Source organism: Aythya fuligula, chromosome 3, assembly GCF_009819795.1.
Source record: "Aythya fuligula isolate bAytFul2 chromosome 3, bAytFul2.pri, whole genome shotgun sequence".
NCBI classification, from domain to species: domain Eukaryota; kingdom Metazoa; phylum Chordata; class Aves; order Anseriformes; family Anatidae; genus Aythya; species Aythya fuligula.
The window spans coordinates 66,069,180-66,093,211 of NC_045561.1; the positions used below are offsets into that span (position 1 = coordinate 66,069,180).

General features: G+C 40.5%; 1 protein-coding gene across 3 annotated transcripts in view; it reads right to left on the reverse strand.

The window, feature by feature from the left end:
• Nucleotides 1-22,097, reverse strand: part of USP45 (ubiquitin specific peptidase 45) — a 54,710-nt gene extending 32,613 nt beyond the window's left edge. Inside the window, exons 1-6 of one of the 3 annotated variants that reach the window (XM_032184207.1) lie at nt 22,040-22,095; nt 14,391-14,500; nt 12,803-12,972; nt 11,100-11,203; nt 10,222-10,322; nt 1,297-1,442 (exon numbers count right to left, since the gene is read on the reverse strand). In XM_032184207.1, the coding sequence (XP_032040098.1) occupies nt 1,297-1,442; nt 10,222-10,322; nt 11,100-11,203; nt 12,803-12,972; nt 14,391-14,490 (621 nt within the window). In that variant the 5' untranslated portion in view covers nt 14,491-14,500; nt 22,040-22,095. Of the gene's footprint in view, nt 1-1,296; nt 1,443-10,221; nt 10,323-11,099; nt 11,204-12,802; nt 12,973-14,390; nt 14,501-15,558; nt 15,575-22,039 lie in introns of those variants that run through there. The other 2 variants (XM_032184208.1, XM_032184210.1) reach the window with 2 other exon arrangements.
• Between the last annotated feature and the right edge of the window lie 1,935 nt (nt 22,098-24,032).

Sequence of the window (24,032 nt, forward strand, 5' to 3'; positions counted from 1 at the left end):
TAAAGAAAAACAAAAACAAAAACAAACAAGAAACTCACACTGATCTTTCAGCTATACAGTTTTCTTTAGTTAGGGGTAGACAAAAACAGACATATTCAATAATGTACAACTGAGGTAATTTAAGTGAAACCACTAGAAAAAACAGGCATCATCCTTGTAAAAGCTATCACTAATCTTAGGCTGTTTTGAAAATTGTATGTACTTCTGCTTTTGTAATTCTGAAATAGCTTCCTGGTAATAACTTTGTTATTTTTGTTGTACAACCAAGTTCATTTATTTATTTATTTTGGATGGTGAGGACACTAATATGAGAAAGCATTCCTTTCTTCTGAACTCTGCAGCCTCCCTCATAGTGCTCCAGGAAGCACAGGGGCTTTGCAATGCTTTGAAGCACCGCCTCTCTGAATTTAAGAGAGAAACCAACTCAACACATCTCAGCTTTTTTTTTTTTCCCCCTTTATTTTTAGTTACTTTTTGCTGCAGGTCGCTTCAGTTTCTACAGTGCTCCAAGTATGCATAGAGAACAACCTGCAGTAATGCTACTCCTTACAAATGTACTGTTTGGTGGCTAAGTTTTGTAATCACCACCCTTAATGCTAAGTAAAGCCTGACAGTTCAGAACACCTTTGTAGCAGTTTTGTCTCATTTGCTCACTCCTGTCTGCAGATTTACAGGTGTCTCTGCTCAACCAGCAGGCATTAAGATGTTCCAATATAAAATCCAGTAGGGTTGCTGCTATTTTTACAATGTTGGATTATTTATAGGCTCAAATCAATAAAAGTACATTGTTATAATTCATTCTCTTAATCTGGTCAGAAAAAAAAAATATATAGTAATAAAAGTACTTTTACAGCTGCATCCTCTGTAGGGGCTTAAAATCATCACAACTCACTGTGCAGGCAACATTGGTGCTTGATAATTTAAATTATGCATAAAGTACCACTTTTCACACCCACCAGTATGGTAAATACCATGCATTACTCATGACTGCCTAATGCTGAACTACAAATAAAACCATATGCTAGAGTACAACCCACACGCATATGCAGTGTGTAACATACTTGACATTTTCATTTGTCTCAGTACTTTGAAAAATGCTACTGATCCAGGAACTCTTTTCTGTTATAAAAGGAAATAGTGCTTAGATAGCCAGAAGTGAAAAGCATTTTAAAAGGACCTCCAGACAGCAGAATGAAAACTGGTAACATTCAGTACCTTTTATGAAGGCTACAGTTTATACAGATCAATTATTTCTGAAATCTATAGAGTGAAGACTATATGAGCTTTCCATCTTACCTGCATGACAGCATTAAAAAAGCATGTATTTCCTAAATTATTTATTCCTTTAACTGGAACTGATGCACCATTACCAGAATTTTTGCCTTTCAGTATTTCACTTGTTTCACTGTTTTCTTCACGGAGTCGTATAATTTTTGATGAACCTGTAATTAAACTATAGATTAACGTTACTAGATAATTGTATAGTTTAACCAATTCAGCCCTTCCATGGATTACACTTATAGTTTTTGACATGTACTTAAGGATACCTTGATGTTACTCTAAGCTGCTCTGCATAGTCTTTAAAAAAAAGAAGAGACATCAGCAGTTAAATCCCTGGAAAAAATCCTCCCCCCCAGCTACATGTAACCAGTAAATGCCTCCCACAACAATGAGATTGTCCCATAAGACTTGAACTTCTTCAACTACCTAAGCAATAAATACAGTAAAACAGATTCTGTCAGTTTATTAACAACAGGAAGTCTATATATATATATATATATATATATATATAGTGTCATTACACACACTAGAGACACCACACAAAGGCTACTCCTTGGTGCATTTAAGGAGAGGTAACCAGAATTTACCAATTGAATACTCCAAGTCTCCATAAATTATTGTGCTTTGTTTAAACTGTCTTGTACAGCTTGGGCAAGGTAACTGAACTGAAGCTGTTAACAGTTTTCGCAAATGTTACATTTACTCCTCCACCTACCTCCCTTTGTCACAGCCTGAGGGGTTGCTAACACAACCCAAATGCATACAACGATGTTGTTTTAATTTTAAACCACAAAAATTTGGTGAAACTGCAGTGGAATACGCTACCGGTATAACATCCATGGGGTTTCCCATTTCCCTTATTATTTAAATAGATGGAGGCAGCAAAGTTAGACAGTCATTAACTTGTAGCCTAGAGGTAATGGAAAGACTTGAGATAACAATATTTAGCCTGGAATTCTACTAGCAACTTTCATATTGTCATGGTTGCAGGACTAAATATGAACATTACTGACATCTGCAGTGTCTTAAATATTGATTAACAATGCATGTCAATGTAAACGAGTTATGGACTTAATAGATGCCAAGAATTGTGATGCTGCAATCTATGCCTTGACATATGAATTCATATATTTGTTCTAATGAGTTTCACATTGAAGTCTCATTAAAGCGTTCTTGAGAAATAACTAACCAGCCTATTTACGTTAATGAAAGGCTCATGCCAAAAGGTTCTTTTATGTACATTCCTGCATAGTTTCTTACTTAGAAGATGAAAAAAAAATAATTAAATAAAAAGTCATTAAAATATCTTTTTTATCTGCAAGAAGCCTCTGATGCAGTTTGTCTGCACCCTATAGTGCCATCAAGACATAATTATTTTTCCAAATTGCATCTGAGTTTGTCAAAATGCAGTAAGAGGTGCTTTGCTGTTTAAAAGTATTTTTAAATGTTCTTGGTAATACTGCTTACGCAGCTTTAAAATATACTCCATTCCACTGGTGTGGAGAATGAAGACAGTACAAGGGCAAAGAACGAATAAATTCTCCTTGAAAAAGCAAAGAGTTTTTGAACACAATAAATGACAAATAGCTTGGGAGCTGCTCACACCCTACATTAATCACGGTTTTACAGGCTATGTGTACTAACACTTTTTACTCGACATGCTTACAAGGGATATACTACAGCATCTGAAACTCCTCCATCCACAAAGAACTACAAAAGAATCTTATCAGGAGAAAGAGAGGTCCACATATCTGCACTGCACTGCTCACTCTCAGAAATTTAATAATATAATTTGTGCCATACAGAGAAGTGCTGGGGAGAAGAGAGAGTTAAAAAAAAAAAAAAAAAAAAAGGGCAAAATTGTGTAAATAATTTGTGTATTAGTATACCACAGTTGTTGCATTTATCCATCGGCATTCAAAAACATCTGGGACAGCATCTTAAAGTAAACAATGTTCACAAGGCCATCTGGACAAAACTGCAGGCAAAAATTAAAGCATAAGCATATGGAAAAGCAGATTTTTCTCTTCCCTTTAGCAGTACAGGATGACAAATGTCAAACCTAGATCTGTCCACGCTTCACTGTGCTACGCTTTGCAGCACCACCTGGCTCTCCTTGCACAGCCACCAAATAAGGACAGCACTGCCACAGCGGACCGTATCTGCAGGGCAAACCCGGTAAAAGCATTTCACTTCATGGTTAAATGGCAGCTTCACACAAGTAGCAAGGCTCCATTTGCTGAGCCTTACATATAAATTATTGAGGGAGGAAAAACAAAGCAAAAGCATCCAGTTTTGTGATAAGAGCCGAGTGAATACGCAGTTGTGAAATGCAGAGCATGAGAACCAGACATACGACTGTCACAAATTAGTAATTAGCACACTGAGAAGTAGCAGTAAATTAAGAAAATGCCTGTGTGTTGTTACAGAAGTCTAGGTGTCTCCTTTCATTACAAAGGTTTTAACTACTGTCCCTTGATTTTTCAATACTTTTTACAAGCTCATCTCAAATGATATTCCTTTTTTTTTTTTTTTTTTTTTTTTTTTTTTTTGTATCTGTGAAAAAATCCTGACAGAAGTGGCACTTCGCCATCACAACCACTATCAGCTCTCTAGCTTACCCTGTGCAAACACTTTTAAGGACAAATACAGAGCCAGAGGAAGGAGAGCAGTGTTTAACTCTGCTCAGCATCCCCACATTGGGGATAGATGACAGACAGGCCTAAAGCTGAATGTTTAGTTGACATGTGAAGAGTTGGTCAGTCTTAATAGAAGATGCTGGTGATGACTGTGATAGCTAATACTTTACAGCTTGGGGCTGAAGGGTCCTTCTGCAAGATTAACCCAAGGCTACCAGCCTGTTATTAATCAAAGAGTAATACGTAATTTTTTAAAGTGAATTTGTACTGAACTGTTTCAGACTCTTCCTAACTGAATCCTGCAGTCCTGTGGTATTTTCACAGCAGTGCTTTGGGATATTAAAAGTGACTTTTAAGTCAGTATAAATACGAGAAGAATTTTAGCAAAAGGACTATCAAAATGTTTATAATCTACTGCTATCCATGAGGGTCTACAACTCCTGGCTGAACAGCATTATGAGAAAAGAAGTGCTTCCAGCCACCTGGCCACACGCAGCAGTAGGTGTTATAAAGGAACATTGTTAGTTAACTCTTGTTAGTGTTCCCTGGAGCAAGGTGGGTGAAAAGCAAGGAACTAACTAAATCCATAGCTTAATTTCTGTCTGTAATTCACTATTACATCTTTCAGAGTTAACACAGTTCCCCTTGGCTTCTTTGCCTTTCTCAGACAGGGTGGGCATCAGCCACACACAGGCCCGTCCCTTCATAACTGGGACAGCGTATTTGACAATTTGGGGGGGCTCACATTCAGAGTACACTTTTCTATCAAGTTCCTTCTGCAGTTTTTCTGTAGAGGTGTCCTTTCTCATCCTGTCATGTGGGAAAAACGCCCACCCACGCTGTGCCTTGATCACTGCAGCCTCCTTTTCTCTTGCAAAGGCTATCTTGCTCCACAGGCTCCCTGCCAAGACCATCTCCCAGCTCTACACAGGGCTGGCCATGCCCCTTTGACCACCTTCCAGCACCTGCCTCTGGTCTGCGACAACATCCATCCCCAAGTGCTCACTTCTTGCACTCCCAAACAACTGCATTTGTGCTTCAGCACAGTCCTCGTGCTTGGCCATGCCACCCACTGCTGTCCTTTCCTCCCCAGTGCTAGCAACCCCTGTTCACAACACCTGCAGCAGTCAGAGGCTGCTCCTCTGCTACAGCACTGCTTGCGATGCAGAACAAGATCACACCAATGTTTTCTTAAGCTTTTCTACCTCCTCCTGCTTGGCTGTAGTCTTGTCTCATAGGCTCTGAGGGCAGGGAAATGATGGTTGCACAGCAGCAGCTGTACAGGTACGCAACTAAGATGTCCCAACCCTACCTTTATACAGAGAATGATTCAATTTCTGAATCACAAGAAGTCACTAGACCAGGTGTAAAAGCAAACAGTGCTGGCACACCCACTGGCAAAAGACATTCAAAAAACTTAACACTGGTTCTGTATTTATTTGTTTTGCCAGTATTGCAAACATTTGCAGTGTACCTGGTCTTCTATACCTACCTTGCTGAAACTGAAATATGACTGGGGGTGCAGATGGTATGTAAGCAAAAATGTAACTGACATCCAATTTTTCTTTCAGCTGTGGGAGTAAGCATTTTTGCTCATCTTTTCAATGTGAGTGTTTTTTGTTTTTTGTAATTAAAAATGAGGTTCCAGGAATATGCACTTTTATTCCAAGGTCAAGCATTTTTTGTTGAATAGAGCTCTGGTACTTCAGCTGAAGGTCTTCATAGTGAAAGCAAGGTTAATAGATTTCTTTTCTTTTACTAAGTTCTCATCATGCTATATTATGAAATGGTACTAAATTGTCAAGCACTCCTTTTTTATTTAAAAAAAATCATTTTTTTTTTCCAACACTGTAGAAAAGAATGACTAGCCTCAGGAAAACAGCACTGTTCTCATCTTAAATGGTCACTAGTTTTACATTTTAAAGGATTGATTTCTCTTACGGTGCTACAATCCTACCAAATTAAAGATTACGGACTACAACTTTATTACTGTAATTCTGTCAGAATGTTACGAACTAAAAACCACATCTGCATAGTGTGAAAAAGCAACCTATTCAACCCTTGATGTTGATGCTCTACGCTTAAATGACTTGTGCTACACCTCACAAGTTAAGTATGCAGACAGTAAAGGGAAGAACCTGCAGGTAAAAACAACAGAATGTTGAATTTATTTATTTATTTTTTTTAACAATAAGTAATTTTGAAAGAAAATTTATGACTGTGAACAGAAATATCTCTTTGCTGAAGTGTAACTCAGATTTGGATAGTCAACATATTCTGCATTATTTTGCTTAAGTTTAAATTATTCAAACTGTTTCTCCAGACAAGTTAACACCCATTACTTGTACTGTACAATCATATATTTTTTAATCTTTGCTTTATATTAATTATACCCATTAAACCATAAATCAAGTTTCTAAATTTCACCTATTGGCAAAAGCTGGGCAGCTGAACTTACTAGCAAAATCTCATTCCTCTGCTTGAACTTCCCAATAATAAAATTAACTACAGAATTTGAGAACAGATATTCCTCCTTCTCATTCTATTGCCACACAAACAAATTAACTGCTCTATAAACAAATTCAGTATGCAATCTTATGTCTTCAAACAATGTCTAATTTGGCTTTTATAAAAGAAAATATGCATTTTTAAGACCACAAAACTATTTATTTTCTCCAGCAAATGAGCAGACACCCAGCTAGCAATGTCTCAGCATGGTTCCTGTGTACTACATGTGCATTATGTCCATGTGAAGCTCACAAGTGTGCCACACTGACAATACTGCACCTGCCTTTCTGTGAAAATCATCATGGCCTGCTAACCTTTTCCACAAAACAAATTTCTGGGTGGTACACCCTAGAAAGCAATCTTGCTTTATTCTTCCATCTTGTGCCCAACATGACCTCTTAACCAAACAGACTCCTCTACAGAGAAGGGGGAGGGAAAAAAAAAGGGAAAAAAATAGCAGGCATGGCTGGGTACAACAAACCATAGGATCAGATGCGAAAATCACACAGCTGCAAGCATTCTTTTGGGAACCCAGCACTGGGATTTATCTCAATCGCTTAATGTAATTACAAAAGTCAGTCATGTAGTAGTAATGTAATTTGCACATTTTTACAGCTGAAGTGAAGTTGAATCTTTATGAGAGACTGAGTGAAAAGCAGGGATCCTGCTGCCACACTATTCCACCACATTAGTACCAAATGACAAGCATTTTGCTTTTGTTTATTTTCCAAGATGCATTAATTAGGAAATCTATATAACCCTCCCTTACATGTTTAAACTGATTATTTTATCTTTAAATGACTCCTAAACTTTCAATAATCAAAAAAAAAATCCTAACAGCTCTCATCTGTTACTTACATCTATGCTCATACTGCATTTCTGCAGAAATTTCTAGATAATGCTATATGAATTGTAATGAAGTACCATGCCGACCAGTTGTTAGATTAGAAAGCAACCCAGATATAAGATAAATCTTTTTTACGGTGCCACATTTGGGTATGAAAATTAAGTAAATATGTTTGTTTGTTTTTAATTGAAGGAAGCAGAAAAGCAATAGAATAAAAGCATTATATCAATTTTAAAGAAATGAAAGTAAGTTGTAGGAAACAAGCAGCATAAAACTGACAGCTAATAATTCCTATTTCCTGGGCTAAAATTAGTAGTTTATTATTGACTTATATGCAAAATATATATATATATATATATATTTTTTTTTTTTTTAAATCTAGGCCAACAAAGAATTTAAAGGATGATAGTTATACTGGAAATACTGTGGTAACATGAAATGAAATGCTATGCTTAAAATAAAATAAAAGATGATTTGTCAATGGTAGAGTTAATTTTCATTGTTATACTTTGTGTTGTTTCTGGACAATGGAACAAATCAGGCTTTGATTTCAGATTTTATTTTTAAAAAATATTTAAAAGGCATTCTAGCTTAATAAATAAATAAATAACAGTACTTCAGTACTCTTTGGAAATTTCTGCTCACACCTATTATTTATTTATCAACACATCAATGTCTCTTAGCCTCTTCCAGTAGGTAGCTGGGACCGAAGCAACCAACTGTGACAGGCAAGCTACTTTTTCTTCTTCCCCTTGCCACTCGAGAAAGCCCAGCAGAACATCTTTGGGCAGCTAATCCCAGAGCTCCCGATAACAGCAGTGATGCCTGACCAAGGGCCGCTGACTTCCAAGCGTGGAGCAGAGGTGTGCAGGCTGAGAGCAGGTGGGCCACAGCCTGCCTGGAAGGGCGCAGGCCCTTCTGGAGCCATCTTGCTGAGGGGATGACCACTCGGCCACGCTGGTGCATGACAGTGCTGCTCTCACCATCACTGGATCACTCTGTGGAGCTGATCCAGACCAGATAAAAGCCAGCAGGAATCCTGCCCCTCACAGTTCCCAAAGCAATTCGATGGAGAATGACCAGGAAAGACGGATCAGGAGCAAGCTGTAGGGCTTTTGCTTCTGAGGCAGCACTGCCTCAGAAACCTCACAGACAGCGTGAGGTGCTGGGAACGTGGACTTGTTAGTCTGTCACTTATGTACAACTGTATTGCATTGCTCACTACCTTGTGTTCACAGTAAAAGCTCTGGGTCACTGGGTGCACTTAGTTACTGCTAATACCACCGATCGCTGCCACAGAACCTCGCTTTTTGAGGCACCACAATAAGCAGGGTGAACTCCATAGGCTACTGTCACAAACCATGTAACCACAAACTAAAACTGGATGATAGGTTTAAATCAATTAAGAAAAAAAAAAAGTTTATTCCCTAAATAAAACCAATACATTCTAATTTCCAGTTATAGAAAGGAGTTTCCAGTTATACCTGGCAGATATTTAAATGAAATATGTTTCCAGAGTATCAAAATGAAACACAAATACATATATAGAAGAAATACATTCTGCCCCGTTCTACTATAAGCAGTTGATTTTAAAGATAAGCTTACTATTTTCTGAATTAGATTGGAATTTTAGTTGCTTAATTTAAGACATTTCACAAAAAACTCCTAAGCACCATACTCAGAAAACTTTAAAGGTTTTCAAGTTTCACAAAGTATGAATCCAAAACATGAAGCCCAACGAATCATATAGCTTCTGAAAATCTTATCCAGAAGTTCAAAAATTGAATTAACTAAACACTACAGCTTTTTAATCTGCAAGCAAGCTACAAAACCCATTTATTACTTTATGTAAAGTGAAACTGAAACTGTGAATGAGAGTGAAATCACATACTGCATTTTCATTGTTCCAGGCAAAAAGATGCAAAAAGTAGCAATTCACCCATGTACTACAAACAACTTAACACACAACTTGTGACTAGATCAAAATATAAAATATGAATTTCTGAGTGACCCTTGGATTTCTCCCCCCTCAAAAAATACATATCACCCCTTAGAACTAGCAGGATTTGCACACATGCAGCTGAAGGAATACGTAGTCCAATCCCCTAAGGCATTCTTTTCCGGTCTTATAACCAGGTGACTACCAACATCTGCTAAAATCTGCAACCAATTGTTTTACAAGCTTGTTAAGTGATTTTGTTTGTTTTGTTGGTTTTGTTTTGCAAAGAAAACCTGGAATCTGATGTATGCCATAAATTACAAGCCAGAAATGCTGAAGTATGTGTTATGGTAGGAATGAATAACATCAGCATTATCAAGAATAGACAGTTGAGGGCCACACATACGAAGTTCTATCTACTATCATATATACTGATATAGGAGGTTCCTGAACTAAGAAAATAATTTAAGAGAATTTTCTATTAACAAAAACGAGCATTATATCACAACCCAATGACATCAATGAACAGAAAGCAGTAAATCCAACACCAGAGTACTAGAAGATCCTCTTACACAAATTTAATTAACTATGAAAAACAAGTCTGAATCGAAAACTGTAAGATGCGACACATCCACACTAGAAAAATTCAAATCACTAATTCTTTTGTAATGTTTTTGTGCATTAATTTATAAAGCATTTTACTTGAGGTATATCTTCTCTACAGTAAACAGCTTTCTCTTCATTAAAGGCAAAATCTGGGAAAACCATCCTACAGTGATATTTTAAACCCTTAATTGTACTCGATAAAAAAAAAATGTTTTTTTTTTTTTTTATAAAAAACACTACGATGATCACTACTTGCCCAAGTAACTCTGCAGTTACAAACCGTGTTACACTCACACACAACTTGTCAATAATATGATTAATATGACTGAAAATTTGAAATGCACATTTTTAAGGACAGTACATTACAGACGTCTCAGATAAAATTATTTGTGTAAACTTACTTGGTTCAGCCCTGGAACCATGTTTTTGAAGAAAGTCAACTATCTGAGCCAAGGCCTTTTTGTTGCAATGTGTTGACAGCTCTTCATCACATTCGTAACACCTAAACAAAAGAGGAAATGAACTGGAATTCAGGGTATCTGGACTTAACTCCCAGTTTTAACTGACCCCTCTTAAAAAAAGCTTACACAAATTACTTAAGCTCTAGGTTTCAGTTCTTAGTACTAAAAATATTAATAAAAATGAATCCCATCATCCCATACATGCTCTTTAAGCCTAATGAAGAGCACCTAATGATCAGCCCTAATGCATTCAACATTAACAGAGTTAATTAAAATCAGTTTGTAGCCCTGAAAATAACCATACCAAAACAAGCAGGAAAGACAACTCCTATAACCAGCCAATTCTCTATAGTACGCAATGGACTCACAGTTATCTTGGTATGCTTTAATCTTCTATGGCAATAGCGTTGCGGCCACTGTAAAAACTATAGTTCAGTGGCAATTCAAGACATTTCGTCTACTTAAACACAACTGCTATCAATGAAAAAGGTGGGTGATGTGACTGAATGTTGTTTAGCAGGAAGAAACCTGTGTTTGTACAATGGAGGTGGTACTGAGAGAAAACAGCTCTCTCCTGGTAGGCAGGAAAGGAGCATACCAAAACCACTATTTATTTTACTTAATTTCCGACCTCTCTGAGAGTCACAAGGACAAACTAATTTTCGCTCCAGAAAGCCTGCCTCTCTACTCTTTAGAGATCTATATAAGATATTCATTTTGTCTGTCAAAATGATTCTTTTTAATTAGAAGACATTGCTTTAAGGTACAAGAAATCCTTTTATATAAGCATAAATGAACACCTGCATACTCATTCTTACCATATGATCCATGTGCTAAGACTGATAACAATGCAATGAGGTTCTGTACGCACTGTTTGGAAGTGTTTAAGAGAATGCTGGCCTTCTGAGTTCTTACTACATCCCTAAAAATGGAAACATAACACAATAAGGAAAAAAATGGAAGTAGATAAAGACTAAGCTATTAGTAAATAAATTACAAAAACTTTACTTCTTAAAACTAAACAAAGTTATAGCGCCCAAATATTCACTTGCAATGCCTGAGAAGGTTAAACATTCTTTATAATTCAGTATTACAAAGATATGAATTAACTTTTTGCAAAAATAAGCACATTTTATTTTTTCTAATAAAGGAAAACCCATTACAACACAAAAAAAAATCCCATCTTTTCTATTTGGGAAAAGCAGTTTCAAGTATAGCTTGTTCTTAAGCTTGTTTGGATTTAACAGAACTAATTCCTACCTTTTGAATAAGAATTGTCAATAAAAAGACAATTATGCCATTCACAAAGATAAGAATTTTCTTTAAAAATAAAAAGTGAAGGAAATGACTATGTAGCTTATTTGGACATGGAATATCAAGGACAGGACTGCATAGGTAAGCCTCACTGCTCAAGAATGCTACATGCATTCCAGACAGCAAATGCAAAAGGCATATAAATTGTTTTTTTCGCTAAAAATATACTCAGAATACACCATTTATGTACAGCAAATTCAAGAGAAAGCATTTGCAGTTTTTCAAGTATCTACAGAAGAGGACTTAGAAGTAAAGACTCATCTCTGAACAAGGCATGAGTTTTGGTGGCTACTGATTACATAAACATGAAAAAGCACATAGATTTAACTTGTTTTAAAAGCTGTCCTTAACTGAAAATTTTCAGAGATAATCTGAGTTCTCCTCAAATCTACTTAACTATCTTTTGAAGCATGTTAATAGCATGTTTCTGCACAAAATTAAATCGGATTAGATAATCGTGGTAGAAGCTGGCATCTGTCCTTACTTAGAAAGACCTACAGAAAGTCTAAGAGAAAACGTGAAATGCTTTTTTTCTGGCAACTATTAGCTGAATTAAGCATGACATTGCCTGTAAACTGAATTTTTCTGCATCAGCCTTTACTTCACTCACAAGCCAGAAACCTGCACAAGCCCTTGGGGTCAGGACCTGCCATTTTAAACTCTGGGACCACAATTTGACATTATAACTGATCCGGACTAATGGCTAGCTGCCATAGAAAGCAGCATTCTCACTCCTGCACAGTCCTTTCTCCCTGGTTTCAATCAAATCTAGCAACTGAGCATCCATAGTATGAGCTGATTCAGGAATATACATATTCATTTATTCATGCATTTTTGTCGGCTGTATCTTCTGCCCGATAAGCCAGACGAACTGATGCATTTTGCAACTGTACAGTTCCTGGAGTTAATTTTCCATATGTAGCAAGAGATGGAAGAACAGAGAAAAGGTGGAACCATCACCTACTACCTACAAGGCTGAACTGCACCACAATGCATAAAAGTAACTCAAAATACTGCCAAAAATCAAACACGAACACAATTCCACATCCCATTCTATTAAAGCTGAAGCATAGGTTCTCACAACCAAGCACTTATGTCATACCGCTTCACTGAAAGGAACGAGATGCCACACAGGCAGGATCTGTACCAGTCATATCCTTTAGAAAATCAGGGCCTATCCACCACTAAATTTAGAACACACACTTACCTGAGAGCCACATTTGAGGCACAGCCATATGTCTGAAGGGGCCACGGGCTCGCCATCGCTCATCCGCCTCTCCTTCAGACATTCTGAACATACTGACCAAATGCTCTGAGCTACCGCCCTCTTCACATGATGCACATCCACTGCTTGGCTCACATGCTGGCAGGTTAAGCCTACAGAACATAACACAATTAAACATAATAGTTATGAAAGGGAGCACATGTACGTTAAAGAGGAAGAATCTTCAACAAGTCAGCATTAGGAAAGAACAAAACTAGGGAACATCAGCCAGTTGCTCCCCATATACTGAACTTAATAAAGGATCTATTTCAGTCTTCCTACAACTAAAAACCCTTTCAAGTCAATAACCACCACCTCTTTAAAACAAATAAGCTTCTTTGTATTAGGACTATTAATAGGGCTACTATTGTACAAAATTAATGACCCTGTTTTGGTTTTGTCAACAGTGAAATGCTGCATAAATCTGTTTTTGCACATAACAACACAGGCAGTTGACTCCTATCAGAAAAAAATATAGATTTCCAAATACCTGTATACAATGGGCACAAGCTACACTGCCTACTTATACTCAGCTTGTGCACTAGGTCCTCCAGGGCCTTTTCTGCAAACCTGCTTTCAAGCCATTCCAGGTTCTCACCCTGTAATTGCATGTAGTTATTTTGGCCCAGATACTGGGCTCTCCACTTGCTTTTGTTGATCTCCGTGAAGTTTCTGCCAGCCCATTCCTCCTGCCAGCAGGTCCAGGCCATTCTCAATGGCAGATCTACCCTCCAGAATATCAGCCACTCTCCCCAGTTTGTCATCACGAAGATGACAAGAGCGCAGCCTCATGATGACACCATCACCCAGCTCTCTAAGCACCTTCAGATACATTCCACCCGATCCCACGGATCGGTTTGCTTAACAGCTCTCAATCATCTTCTATTCTGGATAATGCTTAAATCCAGAGTCTGCCACTAAGCTCAGGCACCAGGGAGGACTGTGCGCAGATGTTACATACAAAGACAGAGGGGAGGAAAAAAAATGTTCAGTCTTTTCCTGAGTCCCTTATCCCTAGGCCCCGTCCCCTCAAGCTACATGCTCATACTTGCCTCAGTCTTCATTTTGCTGTCACAGTACCCAAACATGCTGTTCTTTCCCTTCACATCCCTACCAGATTCAATTCCGAGGCTGGCTTACCCAATCCCATCCCTACATAATCGGAGGCCCTCGGAGGGCAGTCCAAACATGCTTCTGCCCTGTCTTTCGTTTTTGCCTCAGCTTAGTCAGAAGCTCCCTGCTCAGCCAAGCAGCTCTGTGCCATGCACACCTCAACTTCTGCACATTGGAAAGGACCATCCCTGTGCTCTGAAGAGCTTGCCACTGAAGACCAACAAGCTGCCATGCCCTTCAAGGCAGTCAAGTAGTTTAACAACCTATCATGCCAGAAAGACTTGATTGAGGTCATTTTGTTATAAAGTCAAACAGGAAAAGTATTACCTGGTACAACTGAGATGTGGTTTTCATCAGTCAACATAGATTTTATTAGCCTTCAACCTTAGGGCAAAAAAAAACCCTTAAATGTATTTACCTGCAATATCATCTGAAGAATCTTCATCCTGTGGCCTGTTAGGCCTTTTGCTTCTCTTTGTTTTCTCAGGGTTGGCTCTTGATGGATCTTTCACCCGCATCTGTTATTTACTAGGAAGGAGAAACAGAGTTTACTTTACTTTCTAATCCCTTTGCCAGATTTATTGAGTTTAAACTCTAAAAGTGTAAGACCGAGTCACATATTCAAGTCTCATGAACACAGTTTCAGACTTTGACTAATGTCACTTGTCTTGTAATAAAAAATACAAATGTATCAGTAATGAACTCCTAAGAATTGCTGTAAGATCAGTTTTATTACATGACGTTATAAACTGTATCTACACTCTTCCAGGCAGCAGTGGTAAGTATCTGGGAGACTGCAATTGACTTTATTTCTGTCATTTTAAACTACTACAAAGTTCCAGCCTTCGGTTCTGGTAGGTTACTGGTAACTTTCATGATAAGAAAAACTTCATTACCAAGATACATTAGAGAAGCTTTTATTTTAAAGGATTCTGTGACCATTCACACGTGCACATTCCCTAAAACCTTTTGAGTAAATTCAGACAGTTTAAGAAAATACAGAAGACTTTCGATTCTTGGGAAACCGTCCACAACTACAAGTAAGAACAAACCGCAGTGTGAGCTGACACCTCTATTACACATCAGAGAACCCATACAAATGAATGTTCTCATAGGAAATTAATAAAGGAGTCCTAAGAGAAACTAAATTATAAATAAATATTTTCCAGTACACTTAAAAATGAATAAAAAAAACTTCAGAGATTTCAGCATACTGTCATTTAATCAAAATTCAAATCTGAATTCTCTGAATCAGTACAGCTGTGCATCACAGCTTCCCTGGCTTAGTTTACAGGATGTGTTTCAACAACGTGCTTCAGGAAAAAAAAAAAAAAAAAGAAAAAAAAAAAGAAAAAAAAAGAAAATTATGTTCTGTTTTCCAAAAGCATACGAATATATGACAGTCATATACTCATACCACATACAAGTTAATAACGTCACCTGCCCCACCGATACCATTTTTAACTGTGCTACCACATTGCTGCGTAAGAAACCTCTGAAATATTCTACACTTGGGAACTGCAAAAGGAATACCCTTACTATAGATCAAGTAAGTAAGTTTGTCAAAGCTTATAAAGTTTGTCTACCTAAGCTTTTCGATATTGATTTTGGTGTTCCTCCCCCTTTCGTATTTGTAAAACTCATCGGTGGAAGAGCCCAGATTCCAAGATCCCATAGAGTAAGAAAGAAACCTTCGCTCTCTGCTTCCTCGCACTGGTGGCTTCATGTCCCTCAGCCTTTGAGAACACACTTTGTTTTTTTGTGAAATGCTACATTTACATCACAATCAATGTACACTACACAGTCAGGTTCTTAAATTATAGATTTCCAAGTTTTCTGTACTTAAGGGTATGAAGCTTCATATGCTTAGACGTTCAAGCAAATAACGCTGCTAAATTCAGGACTTTGCAGGTTTGTACTTCACGCTCAAGCAGTAAAGAAGATCTGAATATTTCATCTCTTGACTACTTATACTCAAGAACATTTCAAATCCTTGATGTACATCAACAGCCACGCAACACAGCAGCCCCAAAACAGTACAATGTGCTTCAGATCCAAACGACTTCAAAAGTATATTTATTTCTACCTTGGGATCTAATGATATATGTACACATAAGCTTCCCGTGAAACCTCACACCACCACTTGTTGCGCTGCCACTTAACCAAGCACAAGACTCACCAGGACATCCACGAGACAGCAAGGCTGATACAGCTGCTGTTAGAAAACTGAGGATTTTGTGTTATATTATGTAAAGAGTTAATAGCAAAGGCAGCAAAATGCCCTCCCTAAAGGAACATAGCTGTGTTTAGGTTATTCAGCACTGACGTAAATGATCTACCAGTTCATTTCAGCACGAAAATCCTTTATCTATTTGGACAGATTATGTAAGCTGTCCAAGCCACAGCTTTCACCCAAATGAAAGTCATTTCAAGATCTCAGATAACTTTACAAAAGAACGCTTTTGCCCCCAGCCAGCTGAAATGCAAGCAAGGCTTTTCCACCTCTGAAAACCCGCGGCCAGCGGGCACTATTGGAGCAGGGCAGGAGCTGCCCGCTGCTGGAACCCGCTCTCCACAAGCCTTGGGGACACGTGGAGAAGGCTGAGTGTCAATTAGTACCAAGAACGATCTGAAACGTGGCATTTCTAACTGAATTTAATCAACGTGGCATTAGAAACAAACGCTGGCAGGAAACCCAAGCACTGACACTGCAGGCTTGGGAATCCACTGACCAACCCAGAGATTCTGCAGTCGTCTTTGAGTAAGAGCAGGCACAGCAGAAGATAACATGGACCATTAGATTAATCAATTTTCATAAACACACACATGGAGGCATCCATCAGACAATGTTTACTGACCTGAGAGCTCTCAGAAAAGCCACAGAATACCAAGGACCTCGCCAGCCAGGGTTTGTGCCTGACTTTGAAAAGCACGGAAGTGGGATGAAGCAGTAAGAACACGGCAGCTGCTCAGCAAGCATCCAAGACACAAGTAGTGTAGTAGAGACATGGAACTATTTGACCTCTTCCAGCACATTCAAGGACAGAAAACATTACAAGTAAGAATTTTAATTTGATGATTAAGATCACGGCCATGAATTCAGACTCAAAACGCTTACGCCAGCCATGTGATTATTACATTTAGCTGAGAAAAACAAGGAGGAAATGTAAGGTGCTTCAGAAATTACATCTCAGACCTGCTTCAGTTTATGTGAAATAAAATATTAATAGGTTATTGAAATGAAAGCCCTGGACAAAAATAGAGCCAAAAAAAAAAAAAAAAAAAGCATAGAATATAGCTAATAAAAATTAAGAGAGAAACTCTCTAGGTTTCTTTTGACCATAGGAGCAACCCATTCAGGACAAGCAGGCAGAGGGGGAACAGACAATTCACATGAAATAAACTTGATACGCTTAGGATTAAATACCTTGGTAATATCCCCATGATTTGTCTCTTTCAACCCCAGGTTTTTTTTTTTTTTTTTTTCTGAATACATTCAAAGACTAATTTGTGGCTACAGTGATCAACTGAGGAGTGTACTAAAGGAGAAAGACTTCCTCCGAACACACGGGCAGGAAGAAGCCTTGCTTGGAATTTCTTTAATTTCTTTTTGTGACGGAATAACAAGTACAGTACTTTTATAGATAAATTTATTAAAAAAGTACTTTTTAAATAAATTAAGATTGTTGTGGTAGAAAAAGCTGAGTTCAGCCAGCATGTTACCTTCACCCTGATCTCTACTCAGCACGCAGTAAAAATCTTAAACAAAAATTACTCAGTTTCATGGAAAAAATAAAGAATATAAATAGAAAGAGCTGAATCTCTCCCATTTCAACGATCATTTCATACAAAACTAAGAACTAGTATTTGCCAAACTTGTTCATACTCTCTGAGCTCAGCATACAAGAGTTTGAACTGTAATCATCATCACTTGCTATTCTTGGTTCACTTACTTTTTAAAAGACTCCTAATGGCAGCCTGCCTACAAAAAGCTGATTAAGATCAGAAGCTCCTCACTGTAACTGCTAATTTCCAGCTTTCTAGAAAGATCAAAACACTTCAAAAGTAGCAGAACAATCTGCCTACCTAATTTTAAAAGCTTCAGATTTGTCAAAGTGCCAAAAATCAACCTAAGATGCCAGTGCTAAATTTGTTGACTTAAACCTAAGGCATACCTGGTCTATTTTTACTGTAAGGTATGTGTGAAATAGACTGTATTTAACACAAAAATGCACCCTCTTAGTAAAGTACACATTTAGGAACTACGAAGAGTTGGATACAGTTCCTAAAATAAATGTTATTTCTTAAGTTTTATGTCTTACTGAAACTCAGTAGAGCTAAGACCAACAGAAGATACAAGGCCGGAGTGAACCTGAAATTGCTTTTCTTTTGGGGAAAAAAATAAGCAGGTCTTTCCTCTCCACAGGATCCTCCTGCAGCAGAGGTGGAGAAGCAAACAGCCTTCACTGCCTGAACCCCTCAAAACCCATTCCCACCTTGCACACCTGACTCAGAGGCTAAGTCCCTCCTCCTACAACCCCACAGCTCACCTGCTAAACTGCAAAACGTGCAGCCTCAGTGTGCTTCCCCATGCCACAGCTTTGCTGCTTGTAATATTATAATAAGGTGCCAGCTCTTTCAGGCAAGAGCCATATTTTTGCTCTTATCTGTATAATACTTATCACAACATTTTTCCTGATTCATGACAAACTGGGAGGATTATATTTGCAGTACCAGAATGCAAATGGTAAGATAAAAATGGCATCATAACCATTAGCTTATCTAAGCATGCTTACCCTATGAAATATAGCTACATGGGTCTCCAGATGGCCTCCAGGTACTACTTTGGATATGGGAAAGACTCTCCCAGTAGGACTGGTCATTAACTGTGAAACCAGTAGTGTTAATTATTTCATCAGTGGGCATCTGAATTGAAAGGAGCTGGGGCAAATATATTTACCTTTACCTCTTTTCAGCTGGGGTATGCTAAGTTCCAGCTGCCTTACCATTTGTAGTCAGATTTCCCAATTAAAATTACACAATTTTATGTCGCTAACGAAGAAAAAATAAAATTGCATTGGACAGGAAAAGCAATAGAGAACACTGAATGTAGCATTCCAAAAATTAGCACAGGGCTTTCATGTATCCTAACAGAACTGTACAGCTGCCAAGAGCAGACTACCACCGAAACACAGGGCTGTTGAACAGAAAAGATGTGCAGATTAAGTCAAAAGGTCAAGATGCTCTGTAGCATATTTGTGATGCGGCTTTACGAGCTTCCTTCTAACTGTGAAAGTAGAGAAAGACGAGACTCGCACAGGTCAGAAATGCCAGATCCTCTGTGACCACTGCAGAGCTGCCACATGTTTTGATGCGAGTTGCAAGTTGATATATTTTGGATGTCTGTTCAGAGCATTACCTGTGGCATTTTGGCTTGCTCGCTACTAGATCAAATGTCATCCGATCCCAGCAAGAACCGCATCCATCACGGTCAGCAACTGGGCAGTGTCATCAATCAGCGGGCCGGGGCGCTCCGCGCTCTGACGGCCACCAAAACCTTTGCGGCAAACAAGCCCTCGCTGCCTGCTGGAGCAGTAAAAGGACCAGAACTCCTGACTGGTAGTGGCAGCCACACTTCTTCCCCTGGAAAATGTCATCTGAAATTCTGAAAGTGTCATCTCCGAGATTTCCTAGCCCAAAGGCACATCGCACATCCTGCACCATCACTAGAGCTCAAACGCCAGCCCTGACATTGTACTGCAGCCCCAGAAGGGTGAGACACTCACGTACTTTTTGCACGAGAAGTGAGACAGAGATGTCTGACTACTGGATACAACTTTCCAAGTGAGATTAAACATCCCACAGCATTATGTACTTTCATTAATCATTTTTTATTCATCTGCCCATGCTACGCACGGTCTGTTAGTGTTCATGTCTGCATCCTACACAATCCTCTTTGTTTTTGCTACTGCAACCCACTCGCCACACAAAAACTACTTCTAATGATGAACAGAAACCAGATGTGCCCAGGAACAGAAAGAGCCTGTAGCTGGCTTTATGACTAAAGTAAACACAAGGATTGAGTGGATAAAGGAGTAGTTCTTTGATGACATATTTTGGCTGGCACTTTATAGCAAAGGTTTTGTTAGTGTCTTATGGAAAAATTCAAGGATTCCTCTCAATATCCAACTCACAAAGCAAATCCAATTTTTGCTTATGTTCTCTATCCTACTTTAAACATATTGTCAAAAACATGAACAGGCCAAGAGGGAAAAACATATGGGCTGATGCGTTCATGGTCTAACATGGATTTTCCCACACATTCACAGACATCCCTGAAAAAGTGAAATAAGATACCATAAAAAGAGCCATAGCTTGTAAGTAATGGTGTTGACCTGCAAATGAAGATTTTGTGTGTGAAAAGGCAATTGGCTGATGGAGCTGACGGACTAAGCAGTCACATGGCATGAACAGTGATGCGGAGTGCTGTCACCACCGAAAATTTGAGGGAGTAACAACCAAAACAGCGGGAAAATGGACTGAACTCACAGCACCCTGGCAGGAGAGCCAGAGGACAAAAACTTGGAAAAGAGCAGTTTGAGATGTCAAAAGGGAAAACAAAAGGCAGTATCAGCAAAGGATGAACTGGAAAGAAATGTCTTTGAATTCCAATTTTTTTTTTTTTAAAGTCAATAGCAAGTAATGAAAAGGAACTGTGGTTGTAGCACACTGCTTGAGATAGCAGACTGAAGCCCACCCAAGATAATACTTCAGCTGAGAGTCTCAGTGCCAGAGACCCATGTAGTCCCACACCTAAAGGTCTGAATCAGAGCAGATCCCAGGTAGATGAGGACTCTGCAAAGCCTTCCATCTACTTTGGAAGCTGCAGGAGTTAACTAATTAATGGTGGTAAAATCGATAAAACCAAAGGACTACGAAAAACTAGCCTGGGCTTTTTGAAAGTCAAAGTCTTGCCACCGAGAGCAAAGAATTTCATTCTATCATCTTCCCAGGCACAAATTGCCCCAGTTTGTTTTGATGACATGTCTAAAGTAGAACAACTTGTCCTTGATCTACGACTGATGTTCACAGCAGAACCTGGGAGACGCCAGCTGTATTTCTGTCAGCTTGGCGGAAACAAAACTACAGAACACCACTTCTTCAATATTTCATGAAGAAATCTGACAAAATATTTACAACCGTAGTAAGCTGCAGAGTAGGATACGCCTTGTAAAATTGCTGTTAACCTGGCACATGTGCGAGCCGCTACTGTACCTCTATCTAAAACATGTGAAAATGAGATGGGAAGGAAGCCTTTAAAACATGAGTTTTCCCCTATAAAAGGGTTGTTTGATGGAATTCGGAGACACCTGTAGCCACAGCCATCATGCAGCAAGATGCCTGAAGTTACCGCCACCTGCTTCTGCTTTCCTGACGTCTTTATTCTCCTGCTTCCGTGTCTAACAGGCAGCCCCGCATATATCTTGTTTAACTGCGCGAGGAGCAGTGGATCCACAGCAAGAGCCGGCTGAAACCCTAGCAGCACTCAGACAGCAGGAACTGGAGCCCTACACAAACCCACGCATCGCGAACCGAAGCACGAGCTCGAGCACAGCGCTGCGGGTCCGTACCACCAGATTTCAGCCCCACGCTCTCCTTCCCTCCCTGGGAAGCCAAACCCGGGTACCAGGGACCCGTCCCCGCTCTCCGGCCGCCGCAGGCTCGGAGGGCGCAGGCGGCCCCGGGCTGGCACCTGCCGCGCTGCCGGGCCCCGCCGGGCCCGTCCGAGCCCTCAGCGGGGCGCTCGGCGGAGCCTCCCCCTGCGGGCACGGCGCCGCCCGCTCGGCCCCCGGGGCTGGCAGCGGGCCCCGGGCTCCCCCCGTGCCCCCGGTCCGGCCCCGGCCTGCTGCTGCCGCCGCCGCCATGTCGCGGGGCTCGGCCCGGCCGGGCGCTGCCGGGCTCCGAGCCCCGAGCTCCGCAGCGGAGCCACCCCCAACCCCAACCCCGGCCCCGGCCCCGGCCCCAACCCCGGCCCCGGCCTCCCCCCCGCGCTCGGCCCGCACTCACGGAGCGGCGGCGGGGCGCGCAGGCAGGGAGCGGCGGCAGCAAGCGGCGGAGGAAGCTGGGCCGCAGCCAGGGCCCCGCCGCGCCGCTCCCCGCCGCGCCGCTCCGCCCGGCACGGCCCGCCCCCGGCCTCGCCCGGGACCAGGGGGCCGGGCCGGGGCGGCGGGGGGGAAGGCAGGGGAGGGAGCGGGCCCCGGGCAGGCAGCTTGGGGGGTGTGGGGTAGAAGGGGCTGCTGTGGTGGCCGGGGATGGGGGCGTTACGCGGGCACCGAGGGTCGTGCCCGGGCGGTGTGCCCCAGGGGAGAGGGGAGTGAGAGCACGTCCCAGGCTGAGCCGTGGGTGTGCAAGGCCGAAGGTCTCAAGGCTGAACCCCAAAACGTGTCCGGGCATCACGGGGGGCACCTTTGTTTGGACAGGAGGCGAGTCTGAAGTTTGATTTTATCAGAATGCCCTTATCACAGAGTGGTTGGGGCTGGAAGGGACCTCCCGAGCACATCTAGTCCAACCTCCCCAGCCCAAGCAGGGCTGTGAGAAAAATCTCTAATAATTTTCTCCAGACGGGATCTTCCGTGAAGCTATTTTATTCGCAATTGCAATGGCAGGCATCGTGCCAACTAGGAGCACATTTTAGTAAAACAAATCATAACCTTTTATTCCCTATTACCCGACACCTGATCACCTCCCATTTCCTCAATGGCTGAGTACTACAGGTTCACAAGCTACTCAGCGCTCCTCTATACCACATATGTATAATTTTTTTCTTCAACACTTTAATTTCTCATGTTTCCTTTTTTTTTTTTTTTTTCTCATGTTTTGAGAACTTGTGATCTTTGTTTTACTGTTCCCGCACTGCTCATCCTGTTTTTCTCAAGCTCCTACCTTATTTTCGATCAGTGAGGCCTTCTGCTACTGTCCACTTAACTACTTAGCATTTCTCCTTGTTATGACTACACAGCTGTCAGAGAATTAGTTCTTTACTGCAGAAGCACAACTTAGTTTCTCACAGGGCCACCTAGAGCATGGCATGGAGAAGAAAAAAAGGGGGGAAGGGGAGCATTACTGTGGGACTCCACAGAAAACAAGGGTGGAGAGCCTGTAGTGGATCTACCGACAAACGGGTTTTAGGAATGCTTAGGGAACCACATGGAAGCCATAGGCCTGAGCAAAGACAAGTTATCAAGAACAGTATTGTTGAAAGAGGTTGACAGACCAAGCAGGGTTTGATTTAGGTAGGAGGAATTCTTTAGGCACTTTGATGACAGCAGTGACAACTGAGCACAAGGATCAGGAGGCAGACTGCAGGACATGTAACAGATGAGCACCAGGCCTTAATCGTGAACACCATGTTCATTGAATGTGAAAAGGAAGAAGAATATGGAGCAATAACAGGGAAACAAACTGGACCAAGAAGCAGGTTCTTCCTCGTCTTCATGGGACAGGTTAAAGATTTCTTGCACTGCAAGAGCAATAAAAAAGTAAAAGGTTAAAGAAAGAAGGAAGGGAAGCTGAACATAGAGCAACAGTGTGTGATGTAAAGGGGAATATATTTACTGAGTGCAAGAGAGAATATCTGGAGCAGATAGAAGAATATCAGGACACTGACAGAGAGGGAAGGCAAGCAAAGGACGTGGAAAAGATGAGGAAGTTTCCCCAAAGAAGTGGACTGAATCCTGTGCAGAGTGAGGACAGAAGTATGTATGTACAGACTTCCAACGTGTTGGGAAAACTGGGATCATGAAGGATGCTGTGGGAAAGAGAAGTACCAGTGTATGGGAAGGCTGACAGTTTGGTTGGGAAAAAAAAAAAAAAAAAAAGTAAAAATATGATAGTCAGAAGTACAGTAACAGAAAAATCAGAAAGGAAGTGACACTTGATGAAAGCCTAGGTCTGTGAACCTTGCCTTCGATGGTGACTTCAAGTCATATGAGATGATGATACAGAACATGCAAGGGTAAATGTGACTGAACAGTCAGCTGGCAAATGAAGCCACCAGGTA